A 24291-nucleotide genomic window follows, 5' to 3' on the forward strand; every position below is an offset into this window, starting at 1 on the left:
GATGCTGTTGGTTTGACTCAGCCATCTTTTCTGTATGATTTCACTAAAGGCTGAATTGCAGTTTCTTTCACTAGTGACCTCTTCCCTGGGGCCACTTATATGTGTACTCGAGTTGAGGGATCTGCAGAGACACATCTCTTGTGTCTAGAAAGTAAAACCTTCTCAGTTCATAGGTGGAATCTTTTTAAGATTCAGGGACAAAACCACTGTGATCGAGACAGTTGGCTTTCTCCAGCTTTACAAACCCCAGCCCAACAGCAAACCCAATCTCAATTTTTTTTTTCTACTTAAAAAAAAGAACTCATTAAAGGCAAGTTTTAAGTGTCGTATTGGCTCAAAGGAGAGTTCATATTTTCATTTATTATGCTTATTTGAAGTGCATTATCACCACCTACCGGCAGGCTGCATTTCCCTGTCCTACCACATTCCTTCTGAGACTGTTCTCACTCCTTCCCGTGTACCCCGGCCGAGCTCTGTCATCTGCCCTAAGCCATGATGCTGTTTCATGCTGCATGGGAGTGAGGACGACATGTATCTCCAGGACCTTGCCAGGGCCTGGTGTAAAATGGTATTCAATTAACAGCTGAGTGAGTGAGAAAACAAAATGGTACCCAAAATCTCTGAGCATCGTTCTTCACTGCTTTCTCTGCTTAAAATACATGCCCCTCATTATTACGAGCTTCACTGCTTCCAATGCCTTCTTCTACACTCCTCCAAGTAGTACTGATGACTCCCTCCTTTATGTCCTCATTATGCCACTTGTACCTCTCCATAGCACATATTTATTTATAGCCAAGAAGCAAAGGAACTCAGGTGTTTGTCTAGGAAGAGGCTTCAAGGGATCGTAACAACTATCCTCAGCTATTTGGAGAACAGTCTTAGCGAAGGGGCTGGATGGGTCAGGTTCTCTATAACTGTAAACGATGAAGCTCTGTGATTTTATAAGAAGGTAGATTTTGGTACAGTACTGTATAAGGCAGAAGATCATCTCAGAGCAGTCTTGTGAGACTTTGGACTGGTGTTCAAATCCTAGTTGAATTTCTATGCCAGAAATATAGTAAACAGGATGTCTGTAGTGAGTGGGAAAATGGATTGGGTGACTTTCAAACTCCTTTCCAAATCTGTGCAGAGGAGGTAAACCACAATGTTTAAGAAGCACTTTAGTAAGATGGTCAGTTATGAATCCTGGCTTTACCATTTACCTTGAGCAAGTCAGTTGACTTTGCCAAGTCTTAGTTTCTTCAATACTTGAAAAAAAAATTACACCTATTTTGTAGGATTGCAGTGAGGATTCAATGCTGTTACACATGTGTGAAAAATAAAACAGAAACTGGTTGTGGTTCAACAACTATAAGTTATCATGTATATCCTTGCTTAAATTGCCTAAATTGGGCTAAATTGTACCCTGTTACTTACCTCCATGCTCCTCACTCTTTGGCTATCATGCTCCTTGCCCTAGAACTCTCTGTCATGGTCACTTGCCTAATTCTAGGCATCCTTTCAAGTAGCATTACTTCTAGAGCTTCAAGTTTCCTCACCTAGCATGAGCACACCCTGCGACATGGTTGGTTGAGGGCATGACTGCTGTCTCACTCTTCTCTGTCTAGCAGTGCTGCAACAATGGTAACATTCTATTCACTCTAGACTCCATTCTATGTCTGAACAAAGAAGATAAATCAGGTATCTGCTTCCACCAATACTCTCATAAACACATTGGCTTTAAACTCTAATGATCTCATTGGGACTATATTCTCTAGAAAAGTGTCTCATTTTTTTATATAGTTCTATTTCAAGACTTTTGAAAAGCCAGTTAAATTTTTAAAGCAGGGACAGTCCACACAACCTTGTGAGTTTTTTTGGTGCCCTCTCCTTTCTCTTCCCCAATGGGGGTTCCATGGCATCTATCATTCACCATTGTTTAAGTTAGTATCAGACTTTCTTACTGAAGTGACAATGTTCACTGAGCATTTGAATTTTCCCTAGAACTGTCTCACAATATCAGAATTTGCATCTCTTGAGTTGTGTTCAAACATGATTCTATGATGCTGCATGGTAACTTATTTGGCACTAAAATTCAAGTCTGCTTTCATTTTGTTAACACAACTCAGCTCTTTGGTTCAAGATGCTCAAGCTGATAATTGGACCCTAAAAATCTGCATGAGAAAAAGATGAGCTGGAAGTTTGCAGGAGAATAGAATACTGAGGCAAATTCTGTATAAACATTACTACACAGCTCAGAAGGGATAGCTACCTCTATTTATCATGCTAATTATTCCACCAAGTGGTGGGAAAGTCCATTTAATGAATCTGTCAGCCTCTCAGGGTAAACAGATGAGCAATCAATACTAGTTGTGTGTGTGTGTGTGTGTGTGTGTGTGTGTGTGTGTGTGTGTGTGTGTGTTGGGGAGGGAGTAGGGGGGAGGCATTTGTTGAATTAAGTAAACTCTGCTTTCCAATAAGATGTCTGCTGCTAACCTTGACAATTCTTCATTGTGTTTTTATTTAAAAGGAAACTTTAGAAGAGATTTCTTTAAGTTTAGTTTCTTGATGTCAGCATTACAGTCACCCAGGCTGCATGTGTAGACTCCTTGGTGTAGACCTCCTTTCTGAGGTGGGTCTCTGCAATTCTAGAAAGCCCCTGCACACGGGAAATCAAAAGAAGCTTTTTCCTTTCTGGGATTACATTGTGAGCTTGATGACTAGTCTGCTAGGCACATGGCATTATTTAAGGGTTCTTATAGAGCACTAAGCACTGAAGTTATGATTTACATTAAAAAAGAAGAATCCTTGTTATTAAGATGTAGATGCTGGTAATTTTTCATCACTGTCACAAGATGCCTGAGCAAATCCACTTAAAGGAGGAAAAATTTTATGCTGGCTCACAGTTTCTGAGGTTTCAGTGCATGGCCAGCTGGCTCCATGGCTTTGGGCCTGAGGCAAGGCAGAACATCATGGTAGATGAGTGTGATGGAGTAGAGCTGCTCATTTCCTGGCAGCCAGGAAACAAAGAGAGACAGAAAAGGGTCCAGGGACAGAGGCATGTCCTCAGTGATCTACTTCCTCCAACTAGATCCCACCTCTTAAGAGTCCATCCATCCATTCAACTATAAATTCATCAATGGATTAATTCACTGATGAGTTAAGGCCCTCATGGCTCCACTCACCTCTCAAAAGCCAATCAGTTGGCAACCAAGCCTTAACACATGAGCCTTTAGGAAGTTTTAGAATAAAACTATAACAGCAGATAATAAAACTGGGGACCAAGGGGAGCCTATAATGAATTAGCAAGCCCACCGCTATGACCCTGGGCAAGGTGCACAGCTACCATGAAGGAGGTTACCATATATCACCTACTGAAGGAGGTTCTGGAACAGATGACATTTTAAGCTATTTTTAGCGCTTAATTATGAGTGACTTGAAGGCAAGAAGAGGCCGAGAGCTTAGTTTAACTATGCACAGAGCTGTCATTGAAGAAAGGCTCACTTTTCAAACTCAGATCTACTCTTGGCCTACCTAAAGGCTGAATCACAAAAACTTTTGGCATTCTAGGTTGACCGGGAGTACAAAGGTTTATGGAGACTACAGCATCCTGGGCAGGGGTATCACCTTGAAGCGTATTTAAAACATTTGTGTCTTGAACAAATGGAGGAACAAATCTTTCCACCCCCCAACAGAAACTGGTCTTTTAAAGTCCTCCTTTAAAGAAATTTTGCAAGCCCCTCCCTGCCTCTTCTTGATATTCATCCCTGAAGACCCAGCACATATGTGGTCTCTATGTACAAATATCATAAAAGTTTCTTTTTGGCCACATGAAGGACTCTGTGCTTTTTTTCCTCTATTACTTATTATGCCAGCATTACTGCAGGTAGGTGATTCGAAGCTGGCTTTGCCATAGCCAGTTCCTAAGGGCAGAAACTATCTGTTTTCACTTTAAATCTTCAGTGCCTCAGACACTGCTACCTACACAGATATTTGCTCTGAGTTCTCTAAGTATGAGGACTAATTAGCTGGTATAATTTCTGCTGCAGAGTTTGTCCTGTTCTGTCCTGAACCTCTGTTGAGCCCCACTGTGAACCACTCCATACAGGCCCCAGCAGAGCTTTGGTGCATAAATCAGTTTGCCTGCAAAAGACATTTAGGCAAGGCCTAGACAGCTGACATCCATAAATTCTGCATATTGGTGACATCTGTCAGGACTGCATTTCACCTAGCATGCATGCTCTGAGTTACTTTGTAGCTAATTTACATATTCCACAGGTCTGGTTATCACTGCATCTATCTGATGGAAATGCAAACAGAAGTCACTGGGAACCACAGGTAAGTGCCTGGCACGCTTCTGGGCTGCTTGGAAGCTGTCAAAATATCTCTTGGAAGGACCTGTGACCCCTAGGTCCTCTTTCTAGTGATGAGTACTTTTCCCAAAATGCAACCAAGAACTTTCTGTAAAGGAAGAGGTCAGGGGTTCTGCTGTCCCCAATTACCTACAGGGATGGTTTACAAAGGGCCTTCCTTCTGGCTGCAATCCCATGGACCAAGTTCACAATGGACAGAAAATCCCTGGGTGCAAATTTTATAGAAAAGGGCAATGAATTTATGGCTCCACACATCAAAGAAAGGAAAAGAGAGAGTGAGCGAGCAATTCTTCTCACTGATCACTATGGGCATGTGACTCTACATAGCTACTGCCTTTGACCAGCAAAGGTCGAGATTCAATGACTATAATCACATCAATGAACAGGAACCATTCTGCCCTGCAGCTCTGAGGGCTGAGTCCATCCCTTGATTGATCTCCTGGACCCATGGCCCTTGTTTTTAACTGAAGCAAATTGAGTCTCTCTTCCCCTCTGCCACAGCTTCTAAACTTGTTTTCCTGCCTCTGGCCTGGACCTTCTCAAATCAGTCAATAGCTCCCCGCCCCTATTTTGGGATAATTTCTAAATTTGTCATCTGTGCTAATGACTCTCCTGTGAACACTGGGCCTGCTTCTCCAGTCTCACTGCCTCCTTCCAGCCAGAGGAAAGCTTTCCTGTAGGATCCTTGCTCTCATCTTTAAACCTTCCTCAAACCAAATGCGTTTTACCTGGGACACTCTCCCTCTCCTTCCTTAATTCGTACTTCACCTTTATCTCAACCTGTAGGAAGTTTACCTCTCACTGTGCCTCTAGGAAGTATCTTATACTTCTAACAGTGCATGTCACATGACCTTGGCTGTCTGTGCTGTTCACTAAGCTACAGTTCCATGGGAACGGGACTGGCTTGTATTGTTTCTCCTGCAGCCCCAGAATCCATCGTGGTTATTGGGCACATAGTAGGTGGTCAGTTAATATTCAGCTGGTGAGTTTATGGGTATCATAAATGGCAACCAATCCACTCCTAAAATCTTGGGAGATGGGAGGAAACTCTAAACACACTCACCATTACAGGTGCAACGCACGTTCCTATAGAAACGTGGACACACGAAGCTGATGCGAGCTGTGCTATAGGTCATGAGCGCGTGGGAATCCAGTGACAAGCCCTGTTCACAGTGCTGCTCCTGACAGTCCAGACCTGAGCAGTTCTTCTCCAGGATAGCTGAGATGCGCATGACGTTCTCCAGGTGCCGCCTGGCACTGGACAGCTTCTGGATCAGGTAGGCTGGCTTGTAGAACTCGCTGCTGTGCATCTCCACTGCGAACAGCATGTCCAGCTGGTTGGTGCCTGCCACGGGCTGGATGCTGATGATGTGCAGGCTGTCCTGCTTCTGAGTGAGAACTGCGTTCCTTAGGGTGCGCCGGAACCCATGCATGTGCAGCCCCACAAAGTCCTCAGCGGACACGTCGTCAAAGCGGATGGTGACGGTGTTCTGCAGCATCTCGCGTACCAGTTGCTCCACGTGTACAACCACATCAGTGGGCACCTGGAAGCGGCCATCACTCACAGACACATTTAGGACATACTTGCCACTGTCCAGGCCTCCCAAGGCAATGATTTTCCCGTCGTGACTGTTTACTTTGAACAAGCTTTTCTGCTCCGATTTCAGGGCAAATGTGAGCACATCATACATGTCTTGATCTGTGGCGTGGATTTTCCCAATGACCCCACCAGGAAAGTCATCCTCCATGGTGACAATGAAAATTTCCAAGGGGATGGCTGTGGGCTTGTGGATACTTTCCTCGATGACCCGCACTCGAATGTAGGAATGAGAAGCTTGCTGTGGTTTGCCTGAGTCCTTCGCCTAGGGCAACCAAAAAGGGTAAAGGCAAGGAATTAAGTTAAAAAATCATAATTAAAAAGCAAACTCTCAGAGAGATGTGATGTCTTTACTTTTAACCAGGTTTGCTTCTTCCTCCATCCCCTGTCAGTCTTCTGAAAAATGCTGAGGATATGTGTTTGAGGAAGGGGAGTGACTTGGAGATGGAATCTTTATTCTCTATTGGATTCTTTCATTTTGATTGGACCAGATGGTACCTTTCAGAACACTTAAGAAACAACATTATTTAAATGGGACTTATACAACAGTGAAATTTAGAGTAAAAACTGGCACACCAAAGGACAAAATAGGTAGCCTGAAAAAGACCTTCCCCCCCACCTTTTTTTTTTTCTGGTGGGTCTGGGGTTTTAACTAGGGCTTTGTGTTTGCAAAGCAGGTCCTCTATTGCTTGAACCACATCTCCAGTCCATTTTGCTCAGGTTATTGGAGATAAAGTCTCATGAATTATCTACCCAGGCTGGCATCAAATCATGATCCTTCAATTCAGTTGCCCTCAGAGCTAGGATTATAAGAGTGAGCCACCAGTGCTTTTTCTCCCTTCCTTATGTAAGATTCAATGAAACAACCACTCTGACAACAGGTCTTTAGTGGGCACCCTGCCACATGCAGTCAGTACATAGGGCTTCAGAAAGACAGACTCCCACAGGTAGGGTCCACGGGCAGATGTCTGAGGATGTGGGATCACAGTGATCTTGCAGGTCAAGTGAGATCAAGGAAGATGTGTCCTTATCTGTGGAAAGCAATGTGAGAGCAAGTGTCTGGGCATCACACAGGGCTGAGTTGGAATCTCAGCTCTGCCACTCACTCCATATCTGGCTTTGAGTAAATTATGTAACTTCTGTGAGCTTCAATTTTTGTATTTTTAACTTGAGTAAAATAGTAGTATTTGCATTATGGGGTTCTTGTGAGAATTACAAGAGCAATTCCAAAGTAGCCAAAGCAGGTCTAACCCACAGAAATACTTGTACATGATGGTTCATGTCACAGCTGCTATTTTTGTTATTCTCATCACCAAATGTTTTATTAGATAGAATATGTGAGCCAGGGATGCTGAAATCTAGGCTTCCTATGGGAAGAGATAAGTTTGGTAAATTAGATTAAACTTGAAGTTAAACTGTGGAGTGCCTAAAAGGACAGTGATGAGTTTGAACTTTGTAGGCTGGCCAGAAGTGGCCCCTCCAATGTCACAGGCCAAAAAAAGGTGAATGACAGGCATGAAGCTGCTGAGTGCAAGGTGACAGAACAACGGGAATGTGGCCACAGCAGGGTTGGAAGGTGCTGTCAGCCTAAACACCCTGATTCTCAGAATCTGAAAGTCTGGGGCCAGAATTCAGCTTGCAGTCTGAATTCAAGTTCTGAAAAGGTATAGATTGTTCTAGTTCAGGGCAGGCATCATCAAACATATTTTGTACTAGATTACTGATACTAATTTAGATTTTGTGGGTTGTAGCCTTAATTGCAACCACAAGTAACCATAGAATTGCTTGGTAAGGTGAAAATGAATGGGTCAGGCTGTGTTACAATAAAACTTTATTATAAGAATTGGCTGCAGGTAGGATTTGGCCCAGGGGTTGTAGTTTGCTTATCTCTTATTTCAGGGGATGACATAATCAAAGTGGAATGATTAATGTGGGAGGGATTAATGTAGGGCTAGATCAGAGAAGAATGTGGCTAAAACCATAGGAATCACCTAGGAGGCTCCCATGGTAATAGTATAAGAATGGGGCAATAGGGGACAAAGCAGGCTCAACAAGTGCAGTGATGCACACAGGAAAGAGGAATACACGGGACCTGGCAGGTCTTAATATCAGGGAGCAGGAGAGGGCTCACTGTGGGGATCCCAAGCCTGAGATGCGATACCTGCTCTCTAACAACTACCCAGACCATACAGTTTTCAAAGAACTGTACTTCTGCTGTGAGAAGACACCATAAAGCTCCCCTGACTCTTGAGTCCCAACACTGTGATGTAAAATTATTAATTTATTACTATTGGAGGAGGAGTGGCAATTGGGCAGTTCAGAAACATGCTCAGAGCCAGCATTTACTAATTTGGACAGCTCCATGGAGTACAATAAGCTGTAACTTACCCAAAGACATGGCATCCAATGCCATGCCAAAACAAAGAGTCACTATTACTGTCATTGCCACTATTCATAATGGGTCTAGGTTGCCCTCTGGGACAAAAGTGGGCTGGAAAAGTCATTCAGTGTTGTCAGTGGGATCCAAATCTCGGTATTGGGAAAGTTCATACTTTCATTTTGTTTGTTCTATATTTCTGCTTTTTTTTAACCTTTTGTGTACCCACTTCTCTTGTTTCTCTGTCTAATTCTTTTCAGGTGGGTCAATGATATTGAGGGGCTATGATGCTGGGAGGCAGTGCCAGCATCCCTCCTGCTTCACTGGGGAAGGTCTATCAAGCAGAGGCCATGATAGGACTAAATCCTACTGTGACAATTATTGGTAGTTTCCTCAAGGGAGACAATGTAGCAAATAACACTCAGTGTAAAGGAGCAAGCATGAGTCTTTGGCCCCCATTTGGCCCCTAATTGGTCCCCAATGAGTCTTTGTGGCCAATTAGAACTGCTGGAATTTTTATAATGCAGACTGAGGCCTAGTGACCTTCTTCCAGGTACAATTTACAGGAATGTCCTTCCTGAACAATGATGCTTCTCTTCCTTCCTGTTCAATTTCACAGGCAGAATCTGCTTTTATTAGAGTGAAACTAAATTTGAGATTAAAAGGGGAACATTCCTTCACAGTAATGAATTATGTTGATTTGCTCAATAAAGAAAAACCAACCAACAAGCAGAGAAAAAAGTATGAGAGAGAAAGGCAGACTGACGTGGACAAAGAACAAGGCAATACCTGAACACACAGCACATATTCTGGAGACTCTGTGTGCTGGAAGACCACTGCTGACCGAAGGACCCCATGAGGATCCAACACAAACTCCTGGTCTTCATTTCCCGACAAAATAGAGAATGAGAAGGGAGGCCCATTGTGAAAGGAGTCTCTGTCTGTCACCACCAGCTGCAGGATGCTTGTGCCCACTGGCTTATTTTCCTGCATAAGACAGAACAGTAAAAAGGAAGATAAAATTACACCTTTCTTTACATTTTAGAAACCCCATCATTACCAGCTGAGAGTACTGTGGGGGAAAGCCAGGGTTTCGGCAGAAGGAATTTCCTGAGATATTTAATTTGTCTTCTGAAAGACATGCTGGTGTCTGCAAGCATCACCATTGCCATCTGTGGCTGCTTCCTCCTAACTGCCCCACAACACTGTACTCTGCAGGTTGAACCCAGTTGCTCATATTAAACAGGTTTATGGGTTCCAAGAATGGAGTGGGTTACACCTCATTCTCAATGGGCTTGCAGGGCCCTACCTTTACCTGAAGAGCTATGGAAAAAAATGCTGTCTCCAGATTTTGTGACTATGTTGGAAATCCTTTGAGGCCAAGAAAACATCTCCCTGTTGTGATGGGAAGGCACGTCTACACACTTGTAACAACATGATTATGCTGAGGTCCAACACTGTGATATAATGTCACAACATCAGACTTTGGAGGAGGGTCATGCTAGAAGATTCCCAGTCACTATACAAAGGCATATGTCAGCTTGAAAATGGGAGCTTCACAACCCATCTCCACAACACAATTGTGCCATGTTTCTCCAGGGGACAGAAAGGGGGCAGCATATTTTTCAATTTGAGGGTGAAGAGAAAAGGAATCCTGAACTTCATCTGAATTTTTGGAAGACCTAAGGTTATTATCCAAGCATTCTTTTGCAGAACCTCTCTCTGTCTCGTCCCCAAACTGGGAGTACAAAGCTTCCTTATAGCTCCTCGTTGGGTCAAAGATTATCTTCCTCACTTTGAAAATGCCTAATGAAACTCTTTGTAGCTCAGACACTGGCTTCCTTGCCCCACTCTGGACTCCAGTATTATCACAGCCTTGGCCAGAAGTCAGCTTTATTAGTTTAGGCTTCCCTATACATCGAATTAAGGATTAAGTGGGTTGGGTTGTTTAGATGGCAACAGTGGCCCACTGCAGCTTGGAGGGCAAGCCTGCTTGGGTTTTGTGTGGAGAATTAACCTAATGAAAACCATGTGTTAGAGTAAGAAGCGACCCAAACAATGTATGAACATGTGAATAAATGAATAAAACTAAAATTAAGAAAAAAAAAAAGAATAAAGAAGCCATTCTGGGTTAGGGAAAGAGAGGCACAGTTTGGAAGGAAGAAGAGAAGGGGACCTCAAAGACCTTTTATTCTGTTCCATCTCTCAGTGCCCTGTTGGTCATCAAACACTAGACATCACCTCCCTCTAGAACCCATCGTGGGACCTCTCAGGCAGTGAAGATTTAGTATTTCACACTGACAACATACTCAGCACCACACAAAACAGAAGATTTATTGATTTGTTTGCTCACTCTGTGAGATTGTTTCCTCCACAGAAGAGTGAGAGAGTGTATGCCCTCAAGGTCACCATCTGAGAAACAAGGGAGTAAAAATTACACTGAGCCCTGTGTGAAGAGATGGGACCCAGTCACTGCTCAAGGACTGAGACTCTCAGTTCTTTTACCACTGACTTCCAGTTGTGCATCTGAAAACAGTCTGTCAAGCTGATGGATGCATTCATAAAACTGAACGTTGAGTAGGCAAAGCCTGCTTTGTTTTGGGAACAACACATAAAGACCCTGGTGGACCACAGTCACAGAGATGAGCAATCTGAGAGAAAGGAATGAAGGAAGGTTCAGGTCTGGGTGAAGTTTTGGGGAAGCAGGGAGCAACTGGCACACACAGATGCTGGAAGAAGCATCAGACAAGAGGAAAAGCAAACTCCACCTGGGGAAAGGAACAAGATTGTGCTGACAAAGAGGTAGGAACAAGCAGCTGGCTGCTTGTTTGATGTCTGCCTCCCAGCCTGATTTCCAGGCAACTCAGCAGCACTGAGCTCAGGGAAGGCTGGTTTTAGATGGCCAGAGTTAGTCTTCAATCTTATTGCAAAGGGGCCTCTTAAGATCTGGCCACTTTTCTCTTATCTTCTGCCCACAAAACCCCAGGAGTTGGTAGCAACTGTGAAGTCAAACCGGATAAGGCAAGAGCTGTTTCTCTAGAATATCTGTGCCTCTCCCAAGACATGCACATCAGTCTATCTCCCAAAATTCCTCCACCCTGACAGTGTTCTCAGTCTGGATTTCCTGAGCCTCCTAGCACTGAACTTCTAGCTTCTAGAAACACTGGCAAGTAAAGGAAGCTCAGACCTAGAATTATGCTCATGAAATATCTTCTGAATAAAAAAAATGGGAAGAAGATTAATTTTTGCAGTCCAATTTTAAGGAGCAAGTATATTTAAAGAGTTAAACAAATTGCTTATGGAATTTTTAATTGTGAATTAATTTTTGATGAGTAGCAGTACTATCCTGAAGCCCAATTTCTTTTTGACTGATAAAATGGTTCATATTGATCTCCCTCCCCTTCAAAAATAGCACCAACTTGCTTAAAGATGTATATTGCAGAAGACAGACCCAGATTCAAATCCTGACTCTACCACTTGCCAACTGTATGATCTTGGGTGAACTAAACCTCACAGATCCTTAACTGCTTCAACTATAAAGTGGGAGTCAACCCATCATCCAATTCCCAATTCGTTGTGGGGATAGATGGTGCACATAAAACTTCTGATCCTTGAAAGAACTGGTTCTTCATAGTTTTTGTCAACATTTACTCATTAGTTGTAGGAGAAAATCAGGCTCTTTTCATACCTGTCCTGTGAGTGGCCAAGTTGATATTAACTAATAATAATAATAGTAAAACCTAATGAGTGCTATGGTTTGAATGTTTGTGTCCTCCTCAAATTCGTATGTTGATACCTAACTCCCAACACCATAGTGGAAAGAGGTAGAGGGTTGGCAAGGATTGGTGTCCTTATACAAGATGACTGAGTGAATGTGAAGTTACTGTTATGAAGCAGAAACTAAGCCCTAACCAGTCACAAAATCCGCTAAGGCCTTGACCTTGGACTTACCCACTTTCAAAACAGTCAGAAATAAATTTCTGTTGTTTATAATTATGTAGTCTAATATATTTTGTTATAGCAGCCCCAACTCACTAAGACAATGAGTAAGCCACAGCAGAGGAAGGGGGCTGAATGTGTACAGATGAGTGTCTGGCAGGCAACATTCACTTACCTGAATCACAGCAGTGTAGTTGGCAGGTGTAAACACTGGGCTGTTGTCATTCACATCAGAAATATCAATGTTGACAGTTGCAGTTGCTGACATTGCAGGAATGCCACTGTCTACTGCCTGGACAAGCAGGGAGTACCCAGATACCTGCCAAGGCACAAGGAGGTAATGGTAAGGAAAGGTAGCACTTCCTTCTTCCTGTGCAAGCTCAGAGGAACTGCAGCTTCTGGCTGTGCTGGTGAGAGGTCAGCCACCTTCCCTCTGGTACTGTAGACCCAGGTTTCACAATCTGCAATACTGATATTTGGATTGGATAATTCTCTGTTGTTGGGGACTGACCTGCACTTTGTAGGATATTTAGCAGAACTCCTGATTGCTATTGACTAAGAGTCACCATTACCCCTGCCCAGTTGTGCCACCCAAAAATGTCTCTTAAACATTGGCAAATGTGCCTTGTGGGACAAAGCCACTCCTAATTAGAACCTTGGCTCTTGGTCTTTGTTCAGCACAACAGTTGCCACCATTGACATGTCTTACCAATTTTGATATTTCTGGAGTTATGGGAATATAGCCCCATGAGAATCTACAAGATTTTATCTGCTTTTTTGTATTTAATTTCTCTTTGAAGACACACTTTCTTGGTCAAGAAAGATGACATTTAGAAACTTGGTTTAACCTTGGACAGAGGAACTTTCTAGATATTCTTCTGATCCACATACTTTTAGGTGATCTTTCTGCATATGCTTGCGAGGGCTAACGTTGCTCATGAATTCAGGAAGGTATTTTTATGTCCCCTTGCTCTAGGAAGGACTGAAGTTCAAACTTTCCAGAGATACATACTTTCCTTTTCTTTAAAACCTCCACAAATAAGGAATTGCCAACAGCTATTATTGGCATAAAATTCATCCCCCCCCACCATTGGTGATGTTGGGGTTTAAACTCAGGGTCTTGCACTTGATAGTCAGGCCCTCTACCATTTTGAGCCATACCTCTAGTCCCATGTAATGGTCAGGGCAACAGGTGGAGGTCTGGGAATTGAACCCAGGGCCTTGTGCAAGCTAAGTTTTAAGTTTTTTTTCTTTTTGGTGGTACTGGAATTTGAACTCAGTTCCTCAAGTTTGCTAGGCAAGTGCTAGAAATTCTTTAAAATGTCTAACACAAATACTTCACGCTTCATTTTAGCCCATCCTGTTATTTATTTTCATTATTTAGAATGGAGAACCTTGCAATTTATGCTCATGGAGTCTGTGTCCTTGAATCCAGTGGAGAATAGGTATGGATGGGGAGGGAAGTGGTCTAAACTAACTTACCCGTTCCCGATCCAATTTCTTCTTAACCTTCACAAGTCCCAAGACAGGATCCACAGCAAATTCATTGTCCCGATCTCCACTCACAATGGAAAAACGAATCTGTCCATTGGGCTGGCTGTCTGCATCGTCAGCTATTAGCTTCATGGAAAACAAATGAAAGAAAAGACATGACACAAGAGATAAAGAGTCTCAAGTCAGACAGCATTCTAGGAACTCTGATCACCAATGCATCAGCCCTCAGTGGAGGAGATACAAGGTTGATTAAAGGAGGGTGGCACCTATACTGGAGCCCCACTTTATTTCCTTGTTACTTTCTTCCTGTCCAGAGCTGATGCCTGTCAGGCTTGGTTTTCCTTAGGACTTGAAACAGAGCCCAAAGCTAACTTATGGTGATGCATACATGATTCCTACCCAACTTTATAAATAGTGGTCTCTGCCACTGAGTCAGGCATTCTCCAAACTTATGCATTTCTATATAAAGAAACCCAAGAAAGTTCCCTTCCACCAACACAGCAAACATGCTGGCCCCACACATTGGTAGTGTGTGCACAGAAAGGAGAGAGAGCCTGAGAGACCCAACCGAAATAGAAAGACGCTGTTAACCAGCAGAGAGCTACATCTGTCCTCAACCTGACTCTGTGGAAACTAGAAAAGAGATGGATGATGGAAGAGACCTCTCTAACCTAATTTGGTACAAAATGTAATTTGTGGCCTAAGAGAACCTGAGCTCTCAGAGTGCATGCTTGTTCTAAGTGTTATTAAAAATATTCCATTTCCAAAGGGCTCCTCTAAGAGGGGACGATCCATCTTAAACTTACTTCCATTTGTAGATGTCCTACTCTGTGTTTGTGTAAGATGTGAGTAGGAAGATGAATTTTATTCTATCATTAGGTGGCTAATAGTTTTTATTATAAACAGACAGATTACATTTATGATTTATGAACATGAAAGTAGAATTAAATTGAATACATCAACATACCTGTCACCTCAAATGCTTATTTTTTTGTGGTGAGAACATCTGAAAAGTATTCTATTAGTAATTTTTATTTATCTGTTTTTAATTTTACTTTTGAATTATAATACACTGATAATACAAAGGGGGTTTCATTGTGATAATTCCACACATGCATACAGTGCACCTTGAACAAGTTTTGCCTCATTCGCTATATTTCCATTTTCTCTTAGTAATTTTAAATGTACAGTATACCACTGTTTACCATAATGGTCACACTGTACAATTGATCTCAGAAAGAAGTAATCTTCTAGGCACCTAACAACTTCTCATCTAAGTTTATAAGCTAGTAGAAGCCATCTTTAAAATTCATTTCATAGCCCGTTTTATTTTCTTGAAAAAATAAACAGTTCTGGGAGAAACGCAATTGTCAATAACTTATGCCTTTTTATAAATTAATCTATCAATATAAAAACCAGAAAAGGAGCTGAGGAAAGTCCCATGCCTGTCTAGCAGTCTTGGGGACACAAAGACACTGAAAGTCTAAGATAGTCTTTGGTACCTTCTTCACTATTACTGAGGAGACTAATGTCGGATATCTACACACACCCCCTCTCACCTCTGGCACCTACCAAAATGACAGAGTCCCCCACCAAGGCATCTTCACTGATGACAGTGCTGTAGACATCTTGGCTGAACTTGGGAGGATTGTCATTCACGTCTGTGAGGTTGATGCTGACAGTAGCTGCAGCGCTGAGGGCTGGGGTGCCCCCATCTTTAGCCTCCACCACCAGGTAAAATCTTTTGCATAATTCATAGTCCAGGACTTCAGAGACAGAAATACCTCCTTTGAAGAAAATTGAGGAGTTTTATTTGATTAGGAAAAAACAGTGGTCAGCCGTTCCATAATTGTGGTTAAATTTATTACATCATCCCCAGCCAAGTTTAGATGTTTAAGAGTTTGTTTATTTAATGCCTCCCTGAAAGCAATCCAGAAGGCTGACTAATGTTGTCAGTTAAAGCACAGCTATCCATCAAATACAACCCTGAAGGAATGAAAAGCCTTTGCATGTTTCTGTAACAGTTCTTAAACGTCTTTCAAGTAGCATGAAATCTGCACATACACCTAGGCAGTATGAAGAGGGACAAACCAATGTTTCTCAATTTCTCCAGTGGACCCAGGAAGAGGGAGAATGAGTTGAGATGTGTGGACGTAATTGTATGATCCTGCTCCTTATTGGCAAGTAAATACTTACAGGCTTTGCTGAATTGAATTAACCTCGAACGTGCTTTGCCAGTTTGTAATGCATTTATCTAAAATAATTATGGCACAAAGAGGGCACAGATCTCAGAAATTTCAAGGTATAGTAATATGTGGGAAAAGGAACTACCTGAGAATCAGACAACCCAGTGGTCAGATATTAAGTATGAGTTTAGTGTCCACTTCTACAGAACAGAGATGATCATGTCACAGAATTGTTTAAATAAAGCAAGTAGAAGCTGGGTGTGGTGGTTCACACCTGTATTTCCAGCACTCAGGAGTGGAGACAGGAGAATTTCAAATTTGAGGCCAACCTGAGCTACGTAGTAAGTTTCAGACTAGCCTGGGCTACCTACCAATCTGTCTCAAAAGCAAGCAAACAAAACCAGAATTAAGCAGGTAGAACAAATGACAGAAGCTAGTTGAGTGCTGCCTTTGAGAGAGACTCTTTGAGTGCTGCACCCCTACTTTCCTGGCCCTTCCTGGCGAAGTGACCCAATCCTGTGTTGTGCAATTGGTAGATGGTCACTATACTGCCTGCAGAATAGTTCTCAAGGACATTTACTTTTCTCTCACCCAAGAGGCAATCCATTAGCACCAATGAGAATGTCACATCCTTTCCCATTTCTGGACAGGGAAATTCTCTAGTGCTAAGAGTGCCAATAGGCTCCTTCTACTTAAGGTGAGAAACGGAAACCACACCTACAACAAAGCGCCACATTCTCCCCAGAACGAAGTGTTCTTAGCACCTGCCACCCAGTCTTGTTATCCAGTGCCAATGTAAACACTACTGACCCATTTTCCCTATGGTGCTCATATTCAATGGCCCTAAGAAAACAGGGCAAAGTAATGAGGGAAATAAGTTATAAAGGATGAGGGAAATCCCTACACATTTTAAAGTGATGACCTTAAGAAGCAGGGTTACTGCTGGGAGAAACTGCTAATGCAGTCCTGACAGCAACACTTCATTTGCTCACACTAAAAGATGAGCACTGTACCACGTGTGTTGTTCTGTACACCACAGTTAGTAGTGTTAGATCAAAGTCTGAGTCCACATTCCAGAGTCAGGGAGATCTGATTTTAAATCCTGAATGATCACTTACTAAGGAGGACATTGAGGAAATTATTTAGTCTCTCTAAAACTACTTTTCTAATTCAGACAACATGAGAAACATCTAATGATTTAATAGGAATATAGCTCACTTGCCATGTTAAATAAATGTTGCTAATTACGACAGCTTCTTTTTCTACATGCTTCTTTGGCCCATCCAAAGAACAATGGGCCTCTTTTGCCACCTTGCTAAACAGGTGTGCACTCCTCAAGTGATGAGGAAAATAGGTCCAAAGGCCAGGAGATATTGAAGGCTTGCTTATCTGCAAAATGGGAAGCACTTTGACTATTCATAGGGGGAATTGGTAAACAAATGAAAATATCCATTACAGGGCTTTCTAATAAAAATCCAAATACTGTATGAAAATACAAGAGTGAATATGTTTACTCCTTAAAGGAAATTCAAACCTCTTTTCTAAATTTCCATTGTTATTTACCCAAAATGTCCCTAATACCTGTTAACTCATTGATGAAGAGAAAGGCTGAGGGATCTTTTTATTCTTTTGACTCTTAGGCTCTTTCTCCCTAGTTGATGCTATCCATTCCCTCCAGAGTTTGAAAAGAGTGTGGTGAGAAATGGTGGTGTTTTGACCAGGAATGAGCAAGGTACAAATTCAAAACCAGTTGTAGTCATCTGATAGAGTCCACTTTGGGAGCTGGTTTGGGAAGGGCACTCTGGAAGTGTTGGCTATGGACGGTGACCAATGAGTAGGTATCTGAGTGTGGACAGTGGATAGTGGAGGTGCATCCCAACGCATTTGTGTAAAAATAATCAGAAAAGAGAAAGCCAAATGTTTGGGTTCAGAATAGGAACACTTCTTTGTTTCAACTAGGAATCATATTGCTTCTCTAAGCCCTCCTATCTAGAAACCCTGGAGCCAACTTGGGCTTAGGTATTTGTCAAGTAGGCCAGCAGTAGCAGCTTGGAATTTGGTAGGGACAACCTCAAAAGCAGTGTGCTGGAGGGCACTCTGAACAATTGTGCAGGCCTGTCCACCAAAACTATTGCTTTCCCTGTGAGGAAGGTGGGGAAAAAAAGCCACCAAGAAGGGTGGTTTGAGTTAGGAACAGAAGCAGGATATAGTGATACCTGGAACTCTAGGGAGGTTGCTATTGACCCACCTGTCTTTGGGTTGATCCTAAATTTTCCCTGTTCATTCCCAGACCGGATAAGATATGTAATCTCTGCATTTGTGCCAATGTCTTTGCTGGTGGCAAAAACAGCAAGGACTTGGGTGCCAGGTGAGGTATCTTCAGGCACAGTCACCAGGTAGTCCCTCCTCTCAAACACAGGGGGGTTGTCATTAATGTCCAGGACAGTTATGGTGACAGTGGTGAACGAGGACAGGGACTGCCCAGGGCTCTGGTCTGTTGCTTGCACACTGATGTTGTAGGAAGACTGCTGCTCTCGGTCCAGTGACTGCTCCAAGATGATGATGCCAGAGGAGCTGTCAATGGAGAAGAACCCATCTGCCGAATCTGCCAGGGAGTACATAACCTTCCTGTTGATCCCTGGGAGAAGACACAAGATTGTAAGCAGAAAACAATGTGGCTAGACACTATGTACTAACATTTTTTTAGCTTTGCTGACTTTTGAAAGACCACCTCAAAAAAAACAGTCATTACAGAAGAAGCTGAGGTCTTTCAGAAATATAAACAAATATACAAGTAAGTTAAAAGCTAAAGAAACTGGTAAAATATTGGCAACAAACATCAGAATTCGTTGGTTATTCTTAATAACAATCTCTCCCCAAATTTTTAAGAAAAAACTCTCAGATGCTAATAGATAGGTGGATAAAGAGAGGAGACAGAAAGAGAAATAGAAACTGATGAATTAACTGATCAATTGCTTCAATAAATATTTGTTTAGACACCATCAGGTACTGTTCTAGGTACTAGAGGTTCTAGCACTAGATGACAGCCCAACATTTCTTGAACAATTTTTTTTACATTTTCCTGGGTTGTGGTGGTGAGGTAGAGGCCACTGGAGGTTTTGTGAGGGCAATTATGGGATGTGACTTAGATATTAAGAGGATCCCTCCAACTGCTGAAAATCAGTGAGAGAGGAGGCAGGGAGACCAGCTAGCAGCCTTGTGCATGAATATGGACATTGAATAATGGTGGCTTGAACAAAGTGTGACAGTGTTGGGATTGGTGAGAAGGGACTAGTTTCATATATCTTCTGAGCCTGCAGGTGGTGAGCAGTCAGGAGGCTGGAGATGTATTCTGGACTTGGAGGTGATGAGAAGGTATTATTTCCAAATTGTGGAGCTGGCAGGAAAAAGAAAGGTTACCAGAACGACTCTTCGGTTGTGGCCTGAGCAACTGGAAAGAGAGTTCCCACTAGCTGACATTAAGAGGGCTGCAGAGGGACCAGGTTTTGAATTAAAAAAACATAAGCCCCATGTTAAACTTGAGATGAATAGTTACATTCAATGGAGATGTTGAATAGGTAGATAAGTAGATAAGACTAGGGTTCAGTGAAGATACCCAAGCTGGAATCATAAATTTGAGGATTGTCTGTGTCCAGATAACATGGAAAACCATGTTTTCCACTCCATCATGGGAAAGAGAAGATCTAGTTGAAGGAGCTCTCTGGGTATAGGATTTTAAGAAATGCACTTAGTTATCAAAATGCCATTTTATCTTAACAGTTACTAAAACTAAAATGAAAACATATCAACCAGGAAGTGTCCATCAATAGCCAACAAATTACTGCATGGTAACTGGATTGACATCTGCCCTGAAGACTGATTTCACTGTTCTCATTAGAGGAGCTCAGCACTTCCAAATGGTTTATAAACCTTAAATTTGCTTTAGTCATTAAGATTTACAAGAAAGAAAATAGAACAATTTGTGTAGGCAGAAAAAGCACCATTCTGATCCTGATCCTAAATGTTCTTAATGAATCGATGGTCATCAGTCAGAGATCTTTATCTATGACAACCATTTGAAAATGTCTTTTTCAAGTAATGGAACCCTAAAGTACAAGTTCTTAGAGGAGAGGACTCCGCTATATGTTTTTGTCTATTGTAACACCTACCAAGGGAGCAGAAGTTTGGCAATAATAAGAGTTAAGCACTTTACTTTCCCAAAATATGATTTCCCTTAAGACCAAATTCCCAGCAAAACAATAAAATCATATATCTGGAAGGTATGACGTAAGTTACCTTATGCGGCTAACCAAAAGGTCAACATGAAGACTTTGCTCTTGGTTCCATTCCAGACAGTCCATTTTCCCAAAGTTTCATCATTTACTTTTATTCCTCTTTCAAAACAACTATCCTGTGATATGTAAGCATCAACCTCTGATTTTATTTGTACTGGGATTAAAACCATGAGGGCTCTCCCCTTCTCTTGCTGTCCCTAGACTACAGCTCAGAGCAGAAGTCTTAGTGATGCTTTCTGGCTGTTTTTCTTTTCCTTGGAGTGGCTGCAGGATTAAATGTTGTGACATAAATTCCAGGGGTTAATGCATGGAGGGTTATACAGAGGTGATCAAGCCTGCACTTGGAGACAGTGGCCCTGCCTCGGTGTCAGAGTAGGTTGCGTGTCCTGGAAGCTGCTTTGATGGATTCAGTGTTCTCGGGACACTTCTCCAAGTCATGAAGCTGCACTTATGAAACACAGCCACAAGTGACACAACTATGCCACGTACGTTTACAAGTCATACACATTCTCTCTGGATTTGAATTCCACCCCCAGCATATGGTACACTACTCATGCCAACAAGAAGAGCTGGGAGGAAGTGCCTGCAGGGTCTTTCATCTGAGCGTCTTCAGCAACTCCAAAACCCATTTCACTCATGCATAAGCCCAGAGTTCAGGACCTTGTCTGGTGCCACCTGTATTTTCAGGTAAGCATGAGAGACAATAAGCAAAGTCCTGTCCTTGCTGGTCCCCTTGTTCAATCTCCTCATGAATTTTAGTAGATCTGTGCCTGGACATTTTACCGCTTCACACCCAAAGATCAGTCAGGAAGGAAGGTAATTTCTGATTCAGTGTTTTAACTGGATTAGTAGAGGCAAGGGGGTGGATTTGCACCCTGCCACTTTCTGGCAGCAAGGTGAGAAAGAAAGACACATTTAATGGCTGTTTGTGTTTCCTTCACTGGGACAGATAGCTGAAGTCTAATGAAAAAAATCTGTGTTCCAGGTCTGCAGCTCTCTCATCCACCCTTATTCAGAGGCGCTTGGCTTGGCTCTCAGCCCTAAGCAGGAGATGCCGCTTTCTGCCAGCACACTGCTCCTCCGGCCAGTGCTGTTGCTGGAGGGCTGCGCCTACAGTGACATTCATCAGCTGTGCAAAAACCAGGATCCCCTGCAGGCAGATCCTGTTCATTGAAATCTGGTGACAGGTTTGCCCCAGCAGAAAATCATCTCCAAGCAGATTGCGGACCCCACTTCCCTGCTCCCCACGCGTTTTGCTTCTGACAGTACCTTGAACATTCACCCCAGAAGGAACTGGGAGATTTTTTGTTTCCCCTTCTTTTTGTTACCAATCAGACCTATAGGGAGGTGAGACCAGAACAGCAAGGATGTGGGAAGCCCAAGCCAAAAACCTGCTAAAACATCACTTGTATTTTCTCATTCACAAGAAAAAAGTAGGATACATTTTTGGAACATATTAAAACTCAATTACAGTGGATTTCAACCATTTTTACCCAGCAGCAAAATGCGAACTCAGTGGCTGTATTTTGGTGAGTTTTTGCCATGTTACTGGGCACTGGGGTTTTGCCTTTGTTAAACGAATACAGGTCATGTCACTAAAGTAGAAACTTTCCATCCAAAGGAGTTTGATAAATGCCATCCTCCAAATTGCCATCTTTTTGGCCACATATCCAGCAGAAAAGATTAACCTGGGGGGAAGACTCTCTTGATAATTGATCTATGTGAGATATTAAGGAATAACATTAATCCATTATTTTGTATCTGTGTTTTTAAAGTATGTCATTCTCTACTCCAATTTGAGCCTAACTTAATGAAGATGGAACCTCTTAGCTTCTTAAAATGCTGAAATGCTGGGCCACCAAGAGAAGTTTGACTTTCATTGCAAATGAAGTTTCTGCACATTAACTGTGGTAAATGGAGGAGAGGATTAAAATCAAGTAAAAAGAGAATGATTAAAATCCCCATTTGCCCACAAGAAGAAATATATAGTGAATTTTGTAGAGTGGGGATGGGTTAGAGAAATAGCAAATTGAAATTCTCTATAAGGAAGGGTGTGAAATCCTGGGATAGGTGGCTAACAATATCTATATTAGCTCTCTTAGAAGATTTCTAAATGGAGCCTTGGTTCCTCTTAATTTGGCCAGATGAAAAGATGGACCTTTGGACATAGGACTAACTACATAAAATTCAAGGTTTTAAAAGCTTTAAAATGAAGGAAATTGTCCTGAAAGGTAAGAAACTTTGTTTCTTGCTCATTATCTAACCAAACTACACAAAGGCACTTAACTTCACTGGATCTTCATTATTGAATGGCAGATCCCAGCTGCATTGAGACCTGAGATCATTTTCCTATATTATAATTCATTTTCAAGTTCAACAAATAGATCTACTTTCATTCCTGTTTCAATGAATTCTCACACCCATCCCCAAATGCTCATTAAGTTGCTGGATCTGGGCCTAAGTGGGCCATTAACAAAGGAAAAGTCTACTTAAGCTGGATCATGAAGAGCTATTGGAGCCATTGGAGTCTTCTGATGGGAAGAAGCCTTGTAACACAGCAGTTTTACACTGTTCAGTTAACTTTTCAGCATCCTTTCATATAACTTATAGAAAGTTTTATGCTTCAGTGAGAAATCACCTCCAATGCTAGGATCATCCCCAAGGATCTATGTCAGAATAATTCAGCTTTATAGCTGAGGTTGTTAGAGGTGTTAAAATCAGTACCAAACCCAAATGACTGGACTTATCACAAACATACTGAGATTATTTTGGCCTGGACTTTAAAAACTATGTTTCATCCTCTGGCTATGATAGGCTCCTTCAGCTCATGGAGCCAACAAGGATGCTCTGACTCCCTCCTTGTCTGTGACACTACCCACTGTGTCCTTTGCCACTTGCACAGGATTCTGGTCCATACATGGAACCCCAAAATGTGGTGGTACTAGATTGGTGTAAACTGGCTTTTATAAAGAGATTTGATTTTTATGGCAAAAGTAACTAGCAAAGAAATAATGTGAGAAAATTTCATAAATTTCATTGAGGCATCATAGTTTAAATATAACATCAACACAAGTTAAGGGTCCAGCTCATAAATTCTAACAAATACCCTTATGAAATTATTGCGTCCATCTAAGTATGGAACATTTCAGTCCCCTTTAAGTTCTCTCACATTCCATCTCCATCAGTTCCCTGACCCCTAGCCCAGGTCATCTTGTTGGCTCAAAGGAACCAACTTTCTCTTTTTATGAATGTTCCTTCATCAGTGCTTGAAACCCCACAAGTGTTTTGATTTCACAGTCTTTATGACCAGGCTTGCCGACAAAGCCATGCTCTTATTTAAGCTATATGGATTATCCTTTGAAGAATATGTTATTATTTTCCTTTGCTATGGCCTTATCCTTAAAAGATGGTGCTGTTTCTTTGGAGAAGTGGGAAGTTTCTGTCTTTCTCACAGGAGGCACTGACTATGACCCTTCTATTTAATAAGGATTTGCCAAGGGCCACCTGCTTGTCTGACCAAGTTACAATTTGCCCAGTTACTTCCTCTCCTGTGCCCTCTTAATGCCACCTTTGTCTCCATTTTTTTCATTATCATTAGTTATATGTACGTCCTCTTTCCCACTAAAGGAAGGAAACTTTCAGGTGGAGGAATTGTGTTTTGTTCATCCTGTCTCCAGTACTGGGTAAGAGCCTGGTGCACAGAGAGCAATGAATGTTTAACTGTGAGGGACAAAGCAAGTATATGGTCATGCTAACACATGTGTGTAGGTGATGAAATACACACAGGGGCCCAAAGCAAATGCATGTGTTAAAAGAATTTACGAACCTCAAAAGATTGCAACATGGAGAAATGATGAATATTTAATATTAAGATATATGCAAAACATTTGTACCTGTATAAAATTTTTGTTAAATAGATACTTGAATTTGTGAAAAACTTATTAAGTACTCAATTTGACTATGTATATTCATATCACGTATATAGAATGCTATATGCAATGTCACTTAATGTAAAAGGTTATAGAATGACATGGAATATGTTTGCAAGTCA

At 42.0% G+C, this 24291-nt stretch overlaps 1 protein-coding gene and 1 long non-coding RNA gene across 8 annotated transcripts in view; one reads left to right on the plus strand and one right to left on the minus strand.

The window, feature by feature from the left end:
- Fat3 (FAT atypical cadherin 3) overlaps positions 1–24291 on the minus strand; it is a 611059-nt gene that overhangs the window by 40568 nt on the left and 546200 nt on the right. For all 7 annotated transcript variants that reach the window (XM_074081331.1, XM_074081345.1, XM_074081335.1 and 4 more), the window contains 6 exons: positions 18194–18583; positions 15332–15546; positions 13748–13885; positions 12441–12584; positions 9116–9313; positions 5416–6214 (listed from right to left, as the gene is read on the minus strand). In XM_074081331.1, coding sequence (XP_073937432.1) covers positions 5416–6214; positions 9116–9313; positions 12441–12584; positions 13748–13885; positions 15332–15546; positions 18194–18583 — 1884 coding nt within the window. The remainder of the gene's footprint in view (positions 1–5415; positions 6215–9115; positions 9314–12440; positions 12585–13747; positions 13886–15331; positions 15547–18193; positions 18584–24291) is intronic.
- Positions 1–24291, plus strand: part of LOC141425040 (uncharacterized) — a 203374-nt gene that overhangs the window by 8413 nt on the left and 170670 nt on the right. The gene's annotated exons all lie outside the window — the stretch shown is intronic.

The sequence above is a fragment of the Castor canadensis genome, chromosome 1, assembly GCF_047511655.1.
Source record: "Castor canadensis chromosome 1, mCasCan1.hap1v2, whole genome shotgun sequence".
NCBI classification, from domain to species: Eukaryota; Metazoa; Chordata; class Mammalia; order Rodentia; family Castoridae; genus Castor; species Castor canadensis.